This window comes from Cottoperca gobio, chromosome 24, assembly GCF_900634415.1.
Source record: "Cottoperca gobio chromosome 24, fCotGob3.1, whole genome shotgun sequence".
NCBI classification, from domain to species: domain Eukaryota; kingdom Metazoa; phylum Chordata; class Actinopteri; order Perciformes; family Bovichtidae; genus Cottoperca; species Cottoperca gobio.
The window spans coordinates 7,499,742-7,513,637 of NC_041378.1; the positions used below are offsets into that span (position 1 = coordinate 7,499,742).

At 40.4% G+C, this 13,896-nt stretch overlaps 1 protein-coding gene across 3 annotated transcripts in view; it reads left to right on the forward strand.

Annotated features, from left to right (window-relative positions):
- tulp4a (TUB like protein 4a) overlaps positions 1-13,896 on the forward strand; it is a 31,070-nt gene that overhangs the window by 5,726 nt on the left and 11,448 nt on the right. For 2 of the 3 annotated variants that reach the window (XM_029425168.1, XM_029425169.1), the window contains exons 3-7: positions 7,685-7,813; positions 9,106-9,267; positions 9,788-9,968; positions 13,308-13,415; positions 13,616-13,797. In XM_029425168.1, the coding sequence (XP_029281028.1) occupies positions 7,685-7,813; positions 9,106-9,267; positions 9,788-9,968; positions 13,308-13,415; positions 13,616-13,797 (762 nt within the window). Of the gene's footprint in view, positions 1-7,684; positions 7,814-9,105; positions 9,268-9,787; positions 9,969-10,806; positions 10,854-13,307; positions 13,416-13,615; positions 13,798-13,896 lie in introns of those variants that run through there. The other variant, XM_029425170.1, reaches the window with a different exon arrangement.

A 13,896-nucleotide genomic window follows, 5' to 3' on the forward strand; every position in this document is an offset into this window, starting at 1 on the left:
TTTACACTCATGGCACTACAAAATACTTTGGATAAAAGCATCTTGTGTTGTGCTAAAGCTCAGCTGTTGTCCTGCTGTAGCACCTATTCTAAAGGCTCTCGTGATCTTCAGATAATGAAAAGGTCTGTAGTGCGTCTGTGATGGCGGTTTGTCCTCCTCTGTGTTTAATTCCCCTTTAGCCGGGGTGAGAGATAATTACAAGGTAACAGCTTCAAAGGGAAAAAGGTGTGTGATGCCAATGCTCCTTTTTGTTTCGTCTCCCACAGCCACATCTTTTCACAGTGGGTGTCAGGAGAAAACTACTTTGTATTCAATGCTCTGTGTTATTCATGGAGTGTGGTTGCTTAGCAGAAATGCTCATACCCATATTACACTGTCAAGTCAGAATACTATTGTTATCATATTCCATATCAACTCAAAAGTAGACGGTCACCTATCTATTAGGGATGCCAAGGTGAGGAAAAATTCCCACTGGTTACCAATTGCACCAGTTAAATTAATTTATTTTACGTGACTACTTTCTATTTCAAACTGATTTAAGGCAATTTGGTTGATTATTGATTAATATTGATGTTAGCTATGTTTTGTTCTGATGGACACATTATGGCTGTTACACCACTTTGTATTACAACAGAATAACAGTTTAAATCTCTGAGTAACAGTTATTTTTAACTAAAAATAAATCAAGCAGACAAATAACAGAAAATTATATTGAAAGAAAATTTGGCCTCAAATGACCTGATAATATTTTTATATCATTTTCTAAACAGAGCTACTAACCCTTTAGCAGCAGGCGTGTCTGTTGCACTGCATTTAGAAGAAAAAATAATAATAGATAAAAGCAATACGTTTTGTATCTTTCTATGTGACTATACTTCTGATGCTGCAGCGTTATCCCTCTGGGACAAGCATCAGAATAGATCAATGCCTTTTTTGACAATCCAGTGCTTTTTATATCATAACATGGCACTCAGATGCTGAGCAAACTGAGAAGATAGTCACTGGGAGTCCAATCATTTTTCATGAGTGCTGAACATCTGAGACATTCTTGGCAATGACTGTCAGCATGTTGACAAGGAAATTCAACACAGATTTTGGGCAAATTGTCTGAGAGTACCGTCAACTGCTAGCTGTGCTATTTGTCTTAAGGTACAATCATATATACATACTTTAAGACTTTTTATTTCTAGTGAAAATATCCACTGCTCCAATACTGTTTCATTGTGGATTCAGTTTGGTCTTTAGTCAGGTGGTATATACCACAATGGAACAGTATTCAATGAGTTAACGTCTTTAGTTAGTTTGTGAAATGTTTACAAGGTTAAAATCTAAACATATTGATGTTTACTTTGAATCTTATTCATAATAATCCTCCCTATAGCTGCAACATCATTGAGTCTATGCTGTATCTTTGTTACTGGTCCTTTGCTGCAGTTAGTACTTGCTCGCAGTCAGAAAGTAAAGTGCAGCTCCACTTTCTCCAGCATATACGCAGTGAGAGAAAGTAGAACATTAAGAGAGAAGGAGGGATGTTGTCCCCTTTTGTTGCTATAAATATGCATCCTTTTAAAGTCCTCCGCAAAATGTCATTGTGTGACTGAAACTGCTTTTAAGTGATGTACGAGAAGTTTTGTGTGACTGTTGAAACAGTTGTACAGATATGGTAGTTAAAAACATGCATTCATACACACCTCGCTACCATTCCCATGAGTCTCATGGGTGTGTTATTGCTGTGGATTATTCCCTTGGAGGCTCTTCGCTAATGCAAGTATCTAAGGTCCTAATCTAAAAGACGGTTGACCCAAGGGCACCAACCCATGTTATTCACCATGTAGGTTTATCTCACACAGTGTAGCTTCTTTGCACTTCTTTGCACTGTTGTGCTGTGTGATTTTTCATGCATTAAAAGTTGTTTCCTGGCGAGGGCCTCATAAATAAATCAGTTTATATCTCCGGTAAATGGCCTGTGAAAGAACCAGCACAGATTTGGGACCCGCTCAGTTCTTTTAAATGTGCAAGGAGGAGGTAGACGATACTGGATGACTTCTGGGTTGCAGTGCAACTAACTTGTCTGTTCAGACTAAATGGGGACCGTAACAATGGTTTGCAAGACAGGCAGAATGCAGCAGCATTTATCCTGCTCTCTAAGCTGAGGAAAGTTGGAGTAAAGTCATCACTTTTAATGGGATGTTTCCTCAGTAATACACTCACTTCAGCCTTCACCTGTGTCCAGACACTAATCTCTGGTCTTGTTACATTGTCTAATTAATTCTTTCCTCTGCACCACAGCTCTCATCCTATTCCTTCTATCTTGATCTCCTCCTCTGCCTTTACACGTCTTCCTTTTGAGCACTTTCCTCTGCTCTCTCCTTGTCTGACCTCTTGACATTACAAGCCCTGCTCAGGATTGAAGAGTGCATGACCCATTTACTGCATTAAAATGATCTCACCAAATGTGCTTAGTGGAAATGGCATTAGTCTGTTCCTAATGTATTCTTTGAGAAGGCGTGTTGCATGATACTCAGGCTCGTCTGCTTCCTCAAATCCAGGTGCACTTGCCTGCTCGCTAGAAATCTTCCAAGCGGGACAGTGCTGCCCGAGCGATGCAGGTTATTTTTGCTGTGAGCGATGTTTTTAGTCAGGGATCTGATTAACATATATGCACACTTTGCTTCCCTTTTTGTTCTAGAGTTGCTATTTGAAGGGTAAAAGCTCCTCATTCCAGTCTACACAACAAACGTCCTGTGAAGACAAAAAATAGAAAGTTTAAGTACCAAACTGTTCTCCTTATGTATGTATTTTTCTATGCTACTTTATGTTTCAGAGAGGTTCAGTATTTGCCTAACACAATCTGACACATTTCTCTACTCGTCAGTTTGATTCAGCTCAACCCGTTGCTACATTACAGTCCAGAAATGCATCTAAGGAAACACTACTAAATACAACATAGCAAACTGTAGACAAGTTATTGTCTTGTGATGCTACAGATTTATATGCATGTCATGATTCTTACGCACAATGACCTATTGCATTACTTCTTGGGGGCAGCCTGGAAAAACATATTGCCGTTTTTATCAATTTGGAATAAAGAGCCAATTTAGTATCAGTAAAATCCCTGCGGCATTATTGTAAGTGACTACCATGTGAGCAGTGTACAGGGACATCCAGTAAACGACATGTAATTATAGTTTTTATCATCTTTTTGACATTGAATATGATGTAAAGTCAGTCTTTACAATATCAGCCCTGTATTCAACAACTGTCGAAGAATAGTACTGTCCGGGGGGAAATATGACCAAATTATCTGAATACATTAAATAATAAATTACAAGATGTTCAAGCACTTAACTGCAAGTCAGTGTGTCCACCTTGCCAACACCCAGAGTACACAGTTTGCTCGCAGCGTTCTTCCTCAAGCTTTGCATCACACCCAGTGATAACCAATGTAGATGCTATTATCAGATATTGATTAAGGTTTTATCACATGCTTGCTCTACTCGTAAACATTTCATATTTCAACCTCCCCTGAAGGTCCCGTCCCGTTGCCCTTTCTGCATGCTGCAAATCACTCTGGCCCTACTTCACCCATTCGGGCTTCCTTGTTTTTGTATCAGTGCAGCGCTTCTCTTTAATTGAGTTTTGCTTCTGATTTAATATCATGTCAGACCCAGAAACACAGGAGAGTGTAGAGGAGGTTGTGAAGGGAAAGGGGAGAGTCTCCTTCTTGCTTGCTCTTACTGTATCTGATTTTATTGTCTGTCAGGTAGTCTTCACTTTTCCCAATGATTCTTCAGTCATTAGTCAAGAAGTTCCAGCAGCTTAGCATACAACGTTTTTCATCAGTATTTTTATAACTGCTATTGTTATGTTATTTTATCTATTTTCTGTTTTATTTTTGTTTTTTTCCTGTTTTACTGACGGATAAGTCTGTTGTGATGTGTCTGTTTTTGCTGTGCTGCAATCCAAATTTCCCATGTGGGACAAAAAAGACTTACTGAACAAAACATTTGTCTAGACTTTACTTAAATCAAGTGCAAAATGTGTACTTCAGTTTCATCATTGCAGTGTGTTTGTGTAGTGTCATTTAGGCATGTTCATGTATCGACTAAAACAAAAAAATGTGACAAAGCGATCTTCTGCTATACTTTTGAAGTTACTATTCAACCAGTCCAGCCTACTCATTCGTAACCTTTTTGCAAAAAATAGACCTGTTCGTGCCAGGGACCGGTGTTGCAATGGACCCATGTGCTCACGACTGCACCACTTTGACACTGCACTGTCACAGTGTCCTCTCACTTCTGCTGACTCCAATGCAACCCAAAGCTGCCCCTTGATTTGATTTGGTCTTCTCAGTTAAGTTGCTAGGGTCAGCTCAGCTCCCAGTCTCCAAGTCCCAGCAAGAGGCCAGGGCTGCAATGACAACAGCAAGGCACTGCAGGAGTGAAGACGGTGCCAGCTTCCCAAGGAGAAGTTGTCAATGGCCATGCACTGGCCAAAGGGCAGATTTAAAGGGAATGTAAACATGTAGTCTCTTCTTCTAGGTTTGCCTGGCTTGAAAGCATATGGCTTTAGTCTTTTTCAGTAGTGCTGTATTTTTTAAATATCAGATTTTTTCATTCTACTGTACTTTTATTGAGTCTTTGAGAACATTGTCATTAATCGCCTACTGCATAATTTGTCGGTACTTTGACCATGCAGCACATCATGATCAATAAAAATGTTTCAAGTCTGCATGCGTTTTCATATGTGCGTGCATGCATGCACCTTTTTTGTTTGTGATCCCTTTGTTCCCTTACTGTCTTCTTGCTGCTCACTCTTATCCTGTCTGTCTCCATGTGATGTCTGATCTCCCACATCGCTGCGTCACAGCGAGGTGCTCAGCTGCCCCCCTCGCAGGATACCTGACCAGCTCACACTAATCTCCACGCTGAGCTAAATTTACACATACACAGATTATTCTCACCTCTGAGGCTGCAGATAAGTGTGCACACATGCAAGACAAAGCATGTGGAAAACCTTATGCTAATAATAATATACAAAACAAATTCATTTTTAGTTTGGTTGTTTTGTTTGTGTAGTGTTAAATTGATGTTAGAATTATGCAACCTGGAGCTCCTGCCTAATCTAAAGCCTCATGTCGACACTGGCTGGAGCTGAATTAGGTTGTATAATACCATCCGGAAAATCCATTTTGCAGACAGTGCACGAGTGGAGTAACAAGATGGATTTGTATTTCCCTAATGAGAACCTTGAGCATTGACATTTGTCTTTCCAACAAATCTTTGACAATACTACTGTCGAAGCGTGTCAGTTTTGCGCCCACTGCAGCATCAATTGACTGCTGTGGCTGGATGATAGATGGTAGGCCCATTTTAATGGTCCTGCGAATTTGGTCAACTCAGTCACAATGACATAGAGACCTTAGGTGCAAAGCTGCAACAGTCCAGGACTCATTGTGTCCTTTCCCCTGCAGTTTGCCAGCTGAGACACACCTACCACATTAGGATTTATACCACTGGGAGTGTGAAGGCAAACACTGTAAATCTGACTCACAGGACACCTTATTGCTGAGGGAGCAGGGCCAGTAGAGCGATGAATCCTACTGTTCACTCATTACGCTAGAGGGTTGCACATGGTGTATTCATATAAACATGTTTGTGTGAGTCAGAGCACTTAAAGTTCACCTAGGATAACTCTGTTTTTTATCACTTCAGACATTTAACAATACACAAGGCATTGAGAAATTGTTGGGAAACCCTGCAGAATAAATGTGATTGGTAACTTGGAGTTACCTGTAATTGCATAGAAACAACTTCTACTGGAAATGTTCAAATTATTTTCTCATACCCCCATTCAAACTTTATTTTAAAGGACCATAACTCGTGTACGTACAGTGCAGAAAGAATTGCCTTACCGTAGAACCTGGGAAAAAACGACTTGGGATTTCTTCCACTATACACAGGTTAAACTAACTAACGTCGACCTGATGTCTGTCCTCCAGTGCAGAGGTACATACATACATACATACATACATTACCTTGAACATCAAATATTAGGCTGTTGCCTCCTCTTTTCACAACATTTTGTCACGCTGCTTAGAGTTTTGACTGCGAAGCGAAAGTATGATGATGTAATCGATCAATCGCCTTCTGAGCTGAACTTATTATAAATGTAGTTACAGATGATGGTTTAAAACAATCACACGTGGCCTTGACTGTGATGTATCTCCATTCTTTATTTTCCCTGAACCGTAAGCAGCCCAATATTGACCTTGAAGATGTTGTTGAGTATACCGATGGAAGGGGAATGATTGTTTACTTTGGTCTTCCGTATCTTTTCTGTAACTTTCTCTTCTCAGAGCAATATAAAATAGTTGTATGAACACACTGTAAATGGCACCTGTTCCACTGGACTATGCATAGATTGGACTGTGTGTTTGTTGCACAGGGCTGAGGAGGGGTATGGTGTTGTGAGAAAAAGAGCAAGACTGGCTGGCTTATCCAACTCTCAGCCACTGATCTGTTGGTCTTGCACTCAGAGCGTAAGCCTCACTAAAACCTGCCCCGTTTTGTGTGTTTGAGCGTGTACAGCCCACGTGCTTCACTTAGGGAGAGCAGAGCTGCTCCCTATTCAGGATTATTCCTCTGGGAATAGGCTGAGTCACACTACAGAAGACCAGACACATACACAGAAAAAAGAGGAGGCGGGATGGAGATTGTAATGGGTGCATTTTGAGATGGGTGACACTGACAAAGAAAGAGCTTATGAACAATTTGATCTATGTTGCTCTCTGCCAGTGATCAGTCTGTAACTCATTCCTTATGCTAATGATGATCAATTTCTATATCTACTAACCTCTGGGTAAATACAGAAACCCATGCATCTGTGAGTCACTGGTGATAGAGGCTGTACAGTTTACTGTATCTGATCTTTAAACCACAATATAGTGTTTTCTGTAGGGACTTGCACCTGTGCAATTTCTTTGTGTCTCTTTAATGTCACTTTCTCTTTTAGATTAGATTTCCTTTTTAATTCCAAAATTGATATTTAGACAAACTGACCATAAAATAAAAATAGCTCAGCTATCCATTATTTACAATATCAAGTAACAAACAAGGAAGAACACTCAGAAATGTCCATTTGAAGTGTGGCATGGTTAGACACGCTCTGAAAAGAGATTCAATAATTGAATCTCCCTGTCTGTAATATTCAGGATATTTGCAACTCCTTTGTGACTTATTCAAAATGAGGTTAACCCACTTTGTGATATATTTTTATCTGGTTCGATGCTAAATTTAGCTCATTGAAATGTGAGAACTTGGATTTTACTTTCTGGATCTTAGGCATTTCAGCTGAAGCCCTAATTTAGAGCGACTTGCAGTGAGTGTGCAGCCCAGAGTTCAGAGTTTTGATCAAGGGCACTCTGACGAGGCATTGTATTGTTGATCATCTCACATTATCTGTTGTAGTTAAGGAGACAATGCTGGGTGACAGGAAGGCCACTGCCAAATTGTTTGCCTGCCATACTACACACGCACCACAATCTGGAATTAGTTCATTTGCATACCTCTCTGAAAATACTTATCTCATTAGAGAACTACTGACAGGGTCACAGGACGGTCTCTAATCATTGTTTTTTTCCCCCCCTTTTCTTACCTCATTAATTGTGTTTGTGTCTTTTAAGGTGGTCTTGGTGCGGTGGAATGAGCCCTTCCAGAAACTGGCTACCTGTGATACAGATGGAGGGATCTTTGTTTGGATCCAATATGAGGGCCGCTGGTCCGTGGAGTTAGTCAATGACCGTGGAGCCCAGGTAAATTATTATACTATAAATCTAATATATTACACAGGAATGGGACAATAATTAACTCGTCCAAAAAAACATAACGTAACAAAACATTGCTTTCTTCCTGTGTCTCCACCATATCTCTGGTATTGTTTGTCTGCGCTCCCTCCCAATGTCCTGCTGTTTTTATCTCTTTTGTACGGTGTCTTGAAAGGCGCTTCCAAATAAAATGTATTATTATTATAATAAAAATGCATTTTTACTTTGCACTGACACAATATAGAACAGTTATGGGAGCAAAATGAATATCAGCTAATATTTAAACAGAAACAGTATGGATATACACAGAGGGTTAAGATAACACTTTGTTCTTGCACATTTTCACCATATTGAGACTGACTGAGTAATTTGCCTCCAACAGTTCCCAATTGGAAAGAAAAAGCCCCCTGACATTGCACATGCTGATTGTAATAATAATTGCCAAGTGAATGCATCATCATGCATTCACTACCCATCGGTAGTTCTGATCCATCAATCACTGGCATCTGATGAGATGAGTCTGACGCATCCTCACAGCATTTTATCTTTTGTGATCAATTACTTAGTAGATGACAGTCTAAACAATATCCTCTTGCTCTAAGTACATGGCGCATATAGATTAAAATGGTGCCTCTGCTCGTTTCCCCAGGAGGTTACGTTCTTTTTTTAATACAAGTGTATTCATTTATACTGACAGAAACAGAGTCATTATTTCAGTCAAGGGAGACCCTTTCGGTATTAAGTATGCAGGAGGGCATGCATTTTAATTTACCTTATGCTGTGGTACTCTGACAGTACTGGTCACAATATACTGAAATCAAACTAGTGACAAGTGTAAATGCCTCACTAACGGCACCTAGAGGCCGTTCTCCTTAACATCTCAAAGTGTTTCAAATGTTTCATCTTTGCCTAGCAGGGCTCTAATGATGGCAGAGCACGGGGGCAGCTAAAACAATTCATCCTTTTCACTATGAAATGCCAGAAAGTTGTGGAAAAATTGCCCTTTAGAATTCCCCAGATCCCAAAGAGGCATCCTCAAATGTTTTATCTGACCAACAGTCTTATGACATTTTCAATTATCAAATATAATTGCTAATGAATTTTTCTGTAGATCGACTTATTGATAAATCGAGTAATTGTGTCAGTTCTTCATCACAGAAGGACAGTTCAAATGACATCGGGGGGGGGGTCCTGATTGTTTACACATCAGTTTATGTGTATAAGAAGCTGCATCTCATATCATCATTTCATGCTTAACTAAAGTTTCTGTTGCCCTGTAGGTGAGTGACTTCACCTGGTCACATGATGGCACCCAGGCTCTTATCTCCTACCGTGATGGCTTTGTACTGGTGGGATCCGTCAGCGGACAGAGACACTGGTCCTCCGAGATTAACCTGGAAAGCCAGATCACCTGTGGTATCTGGACCCCCGATGACCAGCAGGTAACACGCACACTCACACACACACACATCCCACAGAATTGTGATTTCCCGCCCAGCACTATCCCAGCCTTTAAATGCTAATAGACGTAGAAGTTTTAGGTTGTCATCTGCCACTTTTAGTATGTGGACTTGTCATTCAGAAGGCTGAGACGGGCCCTGAGGGAGATCATCCTTGAGTGGCAGCAACTCTCCTCTGTCTTGAATGTGTTGTGGTTTTGTTAGGCTATGTTTTTGCTTTCATGCCGTTAAATTGTCAGCTCAGGTTGGATATCATCAAACTTTCAGTCTATATATGTGTCTCTGTCTTTGTTCATCGCCTTCATCCCATTTATGTCTCTTTCTCCAAGTTGTTTTCCTTGTGATATGCATTTCTCGAGGCTGCATCTGTCATCTCCTTGTCTATTTCTTAGTGTCCCTCCTTTTCCATCTTTGTTCTTCTGTCTTTGTGCCAAAATTAAATGTCTGTAATTTCTTTTTTTCTTCTTCTTCTCCCCAATAACCCTTTACTATTTCTCTCTAGGTGTTGTTTGGAACTGCAGATGGACAGGTGATAGTGATGGACTGCCATGGGCGCATGCTGGCCCACATTCTGCTGCATGAGTCGGATGGCATCGTCAGCATGTCCTGGAACTATCCCTGTTTCCTGGTGGAGGACAGCAGTGAGAGCGACACAGACTCTGACGACTACTCCCCACCGCAAGGTAAGCTTTTCAGGGTTTGATTTGAATAGACGGCCTCTTTGTGGCTTCTTCAGAAACACAACTGAAAAATGTGACTTATATCATCTCGTCTACACTGGATATGTTTCAGAGTATAATCTAATATAGGTTTACCTAGTAAGGAGTTGTGCCTTTTTATTAGGGATGTCACAATACCAGAAATTTAGTAGTCGATACCAATATCAGTGAAATTCCATGATTGACAATACCCATTACCATGCCACGTTAATATTTTCAACCTCCTGGAATCAGTTTAAAAAGTCAAATATTCTAAATGTTATTTACTTTTTCATTGACATCTATTGTGTTTTTATGCTTAAAAACGCACAATTCAAAGAATTCGGAAATAGATTATTGTATAGTTATTTAAATATTTGCTTTTATTAAAATACATAAATAAAAATAGAATATTTGTTTTTTTTAAATTGAGTTTTTTTTGACAGTAACTGAACAGACAGACCAAGGGACAACAGAAGAGTCATTGTAGGTGAGGGGAAATGTTTGACATTAAGAAAAAGAAAAATGGTAAAAAAAGAGCCTGGTGAGATCGCAATATCAAGGTCTGTTGTTCCTTCATTTCCATGATTGTCCTTTGAGATCATAGAGGTACTTAAAATCCATGGATTTGATTCATGCAAAGCCAGCGTATTCTAAATGAGGGAAGGTCTTCCTAGTCTAGCTGTTTCATATGCAGGTACCTCTGTGCAAAAGAAAGCAGATGTGGGACCATCTGTTAGCTTCCAACTCCTCTCACCTTTTACCTCCATCTTTTACGGCTCCATCAGTTCTTCCTCATCCTCTTAGTCCAAAGCGAAGGGGAAATCATTTCAACTGCAGGCACCAGGTTTAGGACACAAGTTATGACTGGTAGGTCTGGCGTATTTTCATTAGTAGCCTCAGTCCCCCTGGTATTCTCATGAATATTTTAGTCTTGGAAACAAGTTTAGAGCTGGACATAAACTGTACCTTGATTCTCTGAAGATAAATATGAAGATCCTATTATCTATGAATGAGTTGTAAGAAACCAATAATCAAGAAAAGCAATGGATCAGATCACAAAACATGTTCAGCTGCGTGCTTCTGAACACTCTGCACTTTTGACTGTCTTTGTCACATTAATCTTGATATACCTTCTTTGCCCTGTTTAGTAGTACACGGGGTAGTATATTATATTCTTAAATAAGGCACAAATGACCTGTATACTCGCTGCAACCTTAGGTTTGTTCATTTAATAAAGTCTGTAAATAATGGTTCAAGCAATCACACCTCCAAGGTTTCTAAAAACGTTCTCCTATAATTTACACAAATGACCTGAAACAGCTACATGCAGTGGTGTCATAATTATGGCAAGTTGTCCTAACCAGCACCATGTTGCTATTTCGCCTGTGAAAAAACATTTTATTTAGTTTGGAGTATCCTATTAGATTGTTGAAGTTAAAAAGGTATTAATTGAAGCTTATCTTTATCGTTAGAATAGGTCATTTGTGATGCTGATCTCACCGGCGATTCGAGTCATTTAATGAAGCTTCAGATGTGAGACGGTGACAATTCCACAATTTTCCACTTCTCTGCCAGTTGTGAAGACGGAGAGGGAGAGACCCATTAAAACAAAAGAGTGTGACCAAATGGAAGGTGGGTGGGGGGCTGCGGTAAAAGATGGAGGGCATGAGGTGGAGGAGGAGCGCAGTGAAACAGAGCTCTCCTGACATTGGGCTGACGTTGCCACTGGACCTCCTGTTTGCTCTTAATGCTGCAGTAGCTGTTGTCATAACAGCAGCAGATGTCAGAGTGTAAGGGTGTGCGTCACGAGACTCCTTGTGCGACTCACTTACAGTATTCTTAAATGGACACTCGCAGTATCTACCTGGAAAAGGAAGCATGTTGTCTTGAATGAAGATGCAATAAGCATCTCTTTAAAATGTCTGAAAGCAACACTGGAACAAAAAAAGTCGCCTCATCTCGCACTGTATTTTCAATGGTGCATTCTTTAACCAAATCCCCCTGGACTCTCTTGGAATATGTTCACCTGCAATGTTGACAATATAGCGCAAGTACTTTAGTGTGATGTTGACAGTTTGGGCTGTACCGAATACTTTAAAGCTTAATTCATAAAGTTGACATTCAAATTCTAAATAAACATTTGAATGCTGTCAAATATTTTTGTTAATCCTCTAATGATGCACGCCATGTCACCTTTCTTTATATTTGCCCTGTGCTGACATCCTACAGACAATACAATGGTAGTAATTAAAAACAGACAACAGTGACTCTGAGCGTATCTGGTGAGTTCACTGTCCAATGCCAATACGTAGATTGCTACTGCTTCACCGGGACGTGAGCAGTAACACAAGAGAAGAGTTGCGTGTGGTTAGTTTTCCCCACCTTCTTGCTGCTCTCCCTGTGTACAGCAGCCCACGTAACGGCCTCATTTTTTATTGGTTCCTGTTTTTCTTTTTGCCTCCTTTTTCTCTTGAGCTTAATTAGTCCCAGTTGCTAAGGCTGTATTGGTGAGGGTCTGTCCTCCTCCTGCTGTGCTATTTTCTTCCCTCCTTTCACCGTGGGCCATGTGGTGAAGCTGAAAAGTGCTTGCCTTAGCTGGAACACTGATTATGCCCTAACTCGCTAATTAAACCAGTCAATAGTAATTGATTGGCCGCGATAGAAATTATCTCTCAAGTTGACAACTTGACTGAGACACGAGGTCGCCTCTTCCTCTGCTTGCCAGATCTCTCTATCATGATATATGATGATGACCATTATCACTGCACAGCACAACACACTGCATTTACGGCAGCATCATATATCTCATTTAATGCAAAACCCACTGTGAATGGATTACTAATGAGAAGGAGTAACTGAGCTTGAGCTGAAAGTCAAAAGCAGAGGTGGATATTTAATTTGTGTTGGTATTTGGGTCATTACAGGACTGCGAGAAAGGACAGACTCAAGGATGTATTAATGGAAAACGTATAGGTGGTTGTCTGAAGGTGTTCTATTTATAGCAAATTGACTAAGTATGGCACTTATTTGCAGCAGTGATGTGCTGAGCGTTGGTAAAATGTTGTATTCTTATGAAACATAAACGGTGGAAACTCAGTGAAAATGAATTACAGCTGCCAAGGATGTAGAACTGTCAGTGCCCCTCTCATAATAGCTTCCAACTACCTTAACAGTACACACACGCACACACGGTTTGTTCATTTGCAGTGGATACTGTTTAAAGTGATACTGTGGATACACTTTAAACTGCCTCACACCTCACTCTGTTGCTCTCACAGTGCAGTTTTTAAGATGTTTGTGTTGTCCTTTATCTCTTCCCAGTGCACAGCCTGAAACCACTGCTGACGGTCAGCTTCACCTCCGGAGACATCAGCCTGATGAACAACTACGATGACCTCTCTCCCACCCTCATCCGCACCAATCTGAAAGGTGTGCCGGTGTCATTAATGCAATTAATCAAAACTTAGTCTCTTTCTCTTTTTACATTGCTTCTCTCACTTGTAAATATTTTCAAATGATATTTGAAATAATTTTGTGTTTTTCTATCATTTCGTCAAAATTGACTGCATATGTTAATGTGCGGAACATTCTGAACATTATTCATTTATCTCCTGTGATTTGTGCTGTAGATGTCGTGGTCCAGTGGTGCTCGCAGGGGGACCTCCTTGCAGTGGCAGGGATGGAAAGGCCTCTCCTCTCCACCGACCCCTCCGGTCCTCACCCCTCCGGTCCTCATCCCACCAGGAGCGCCCTTGTTAAGTTCTACAATGTTCGGGGTGAACACATCTACACACTGGACACACCAGCACAGGTGATCAATTTTAACGGGGCCAAACCAGAGTTTTTGTGAATTCTGAGTCACAGTAATTGTATTTCGCTTCCTCAATGATTGGACTCTATTATTATAATT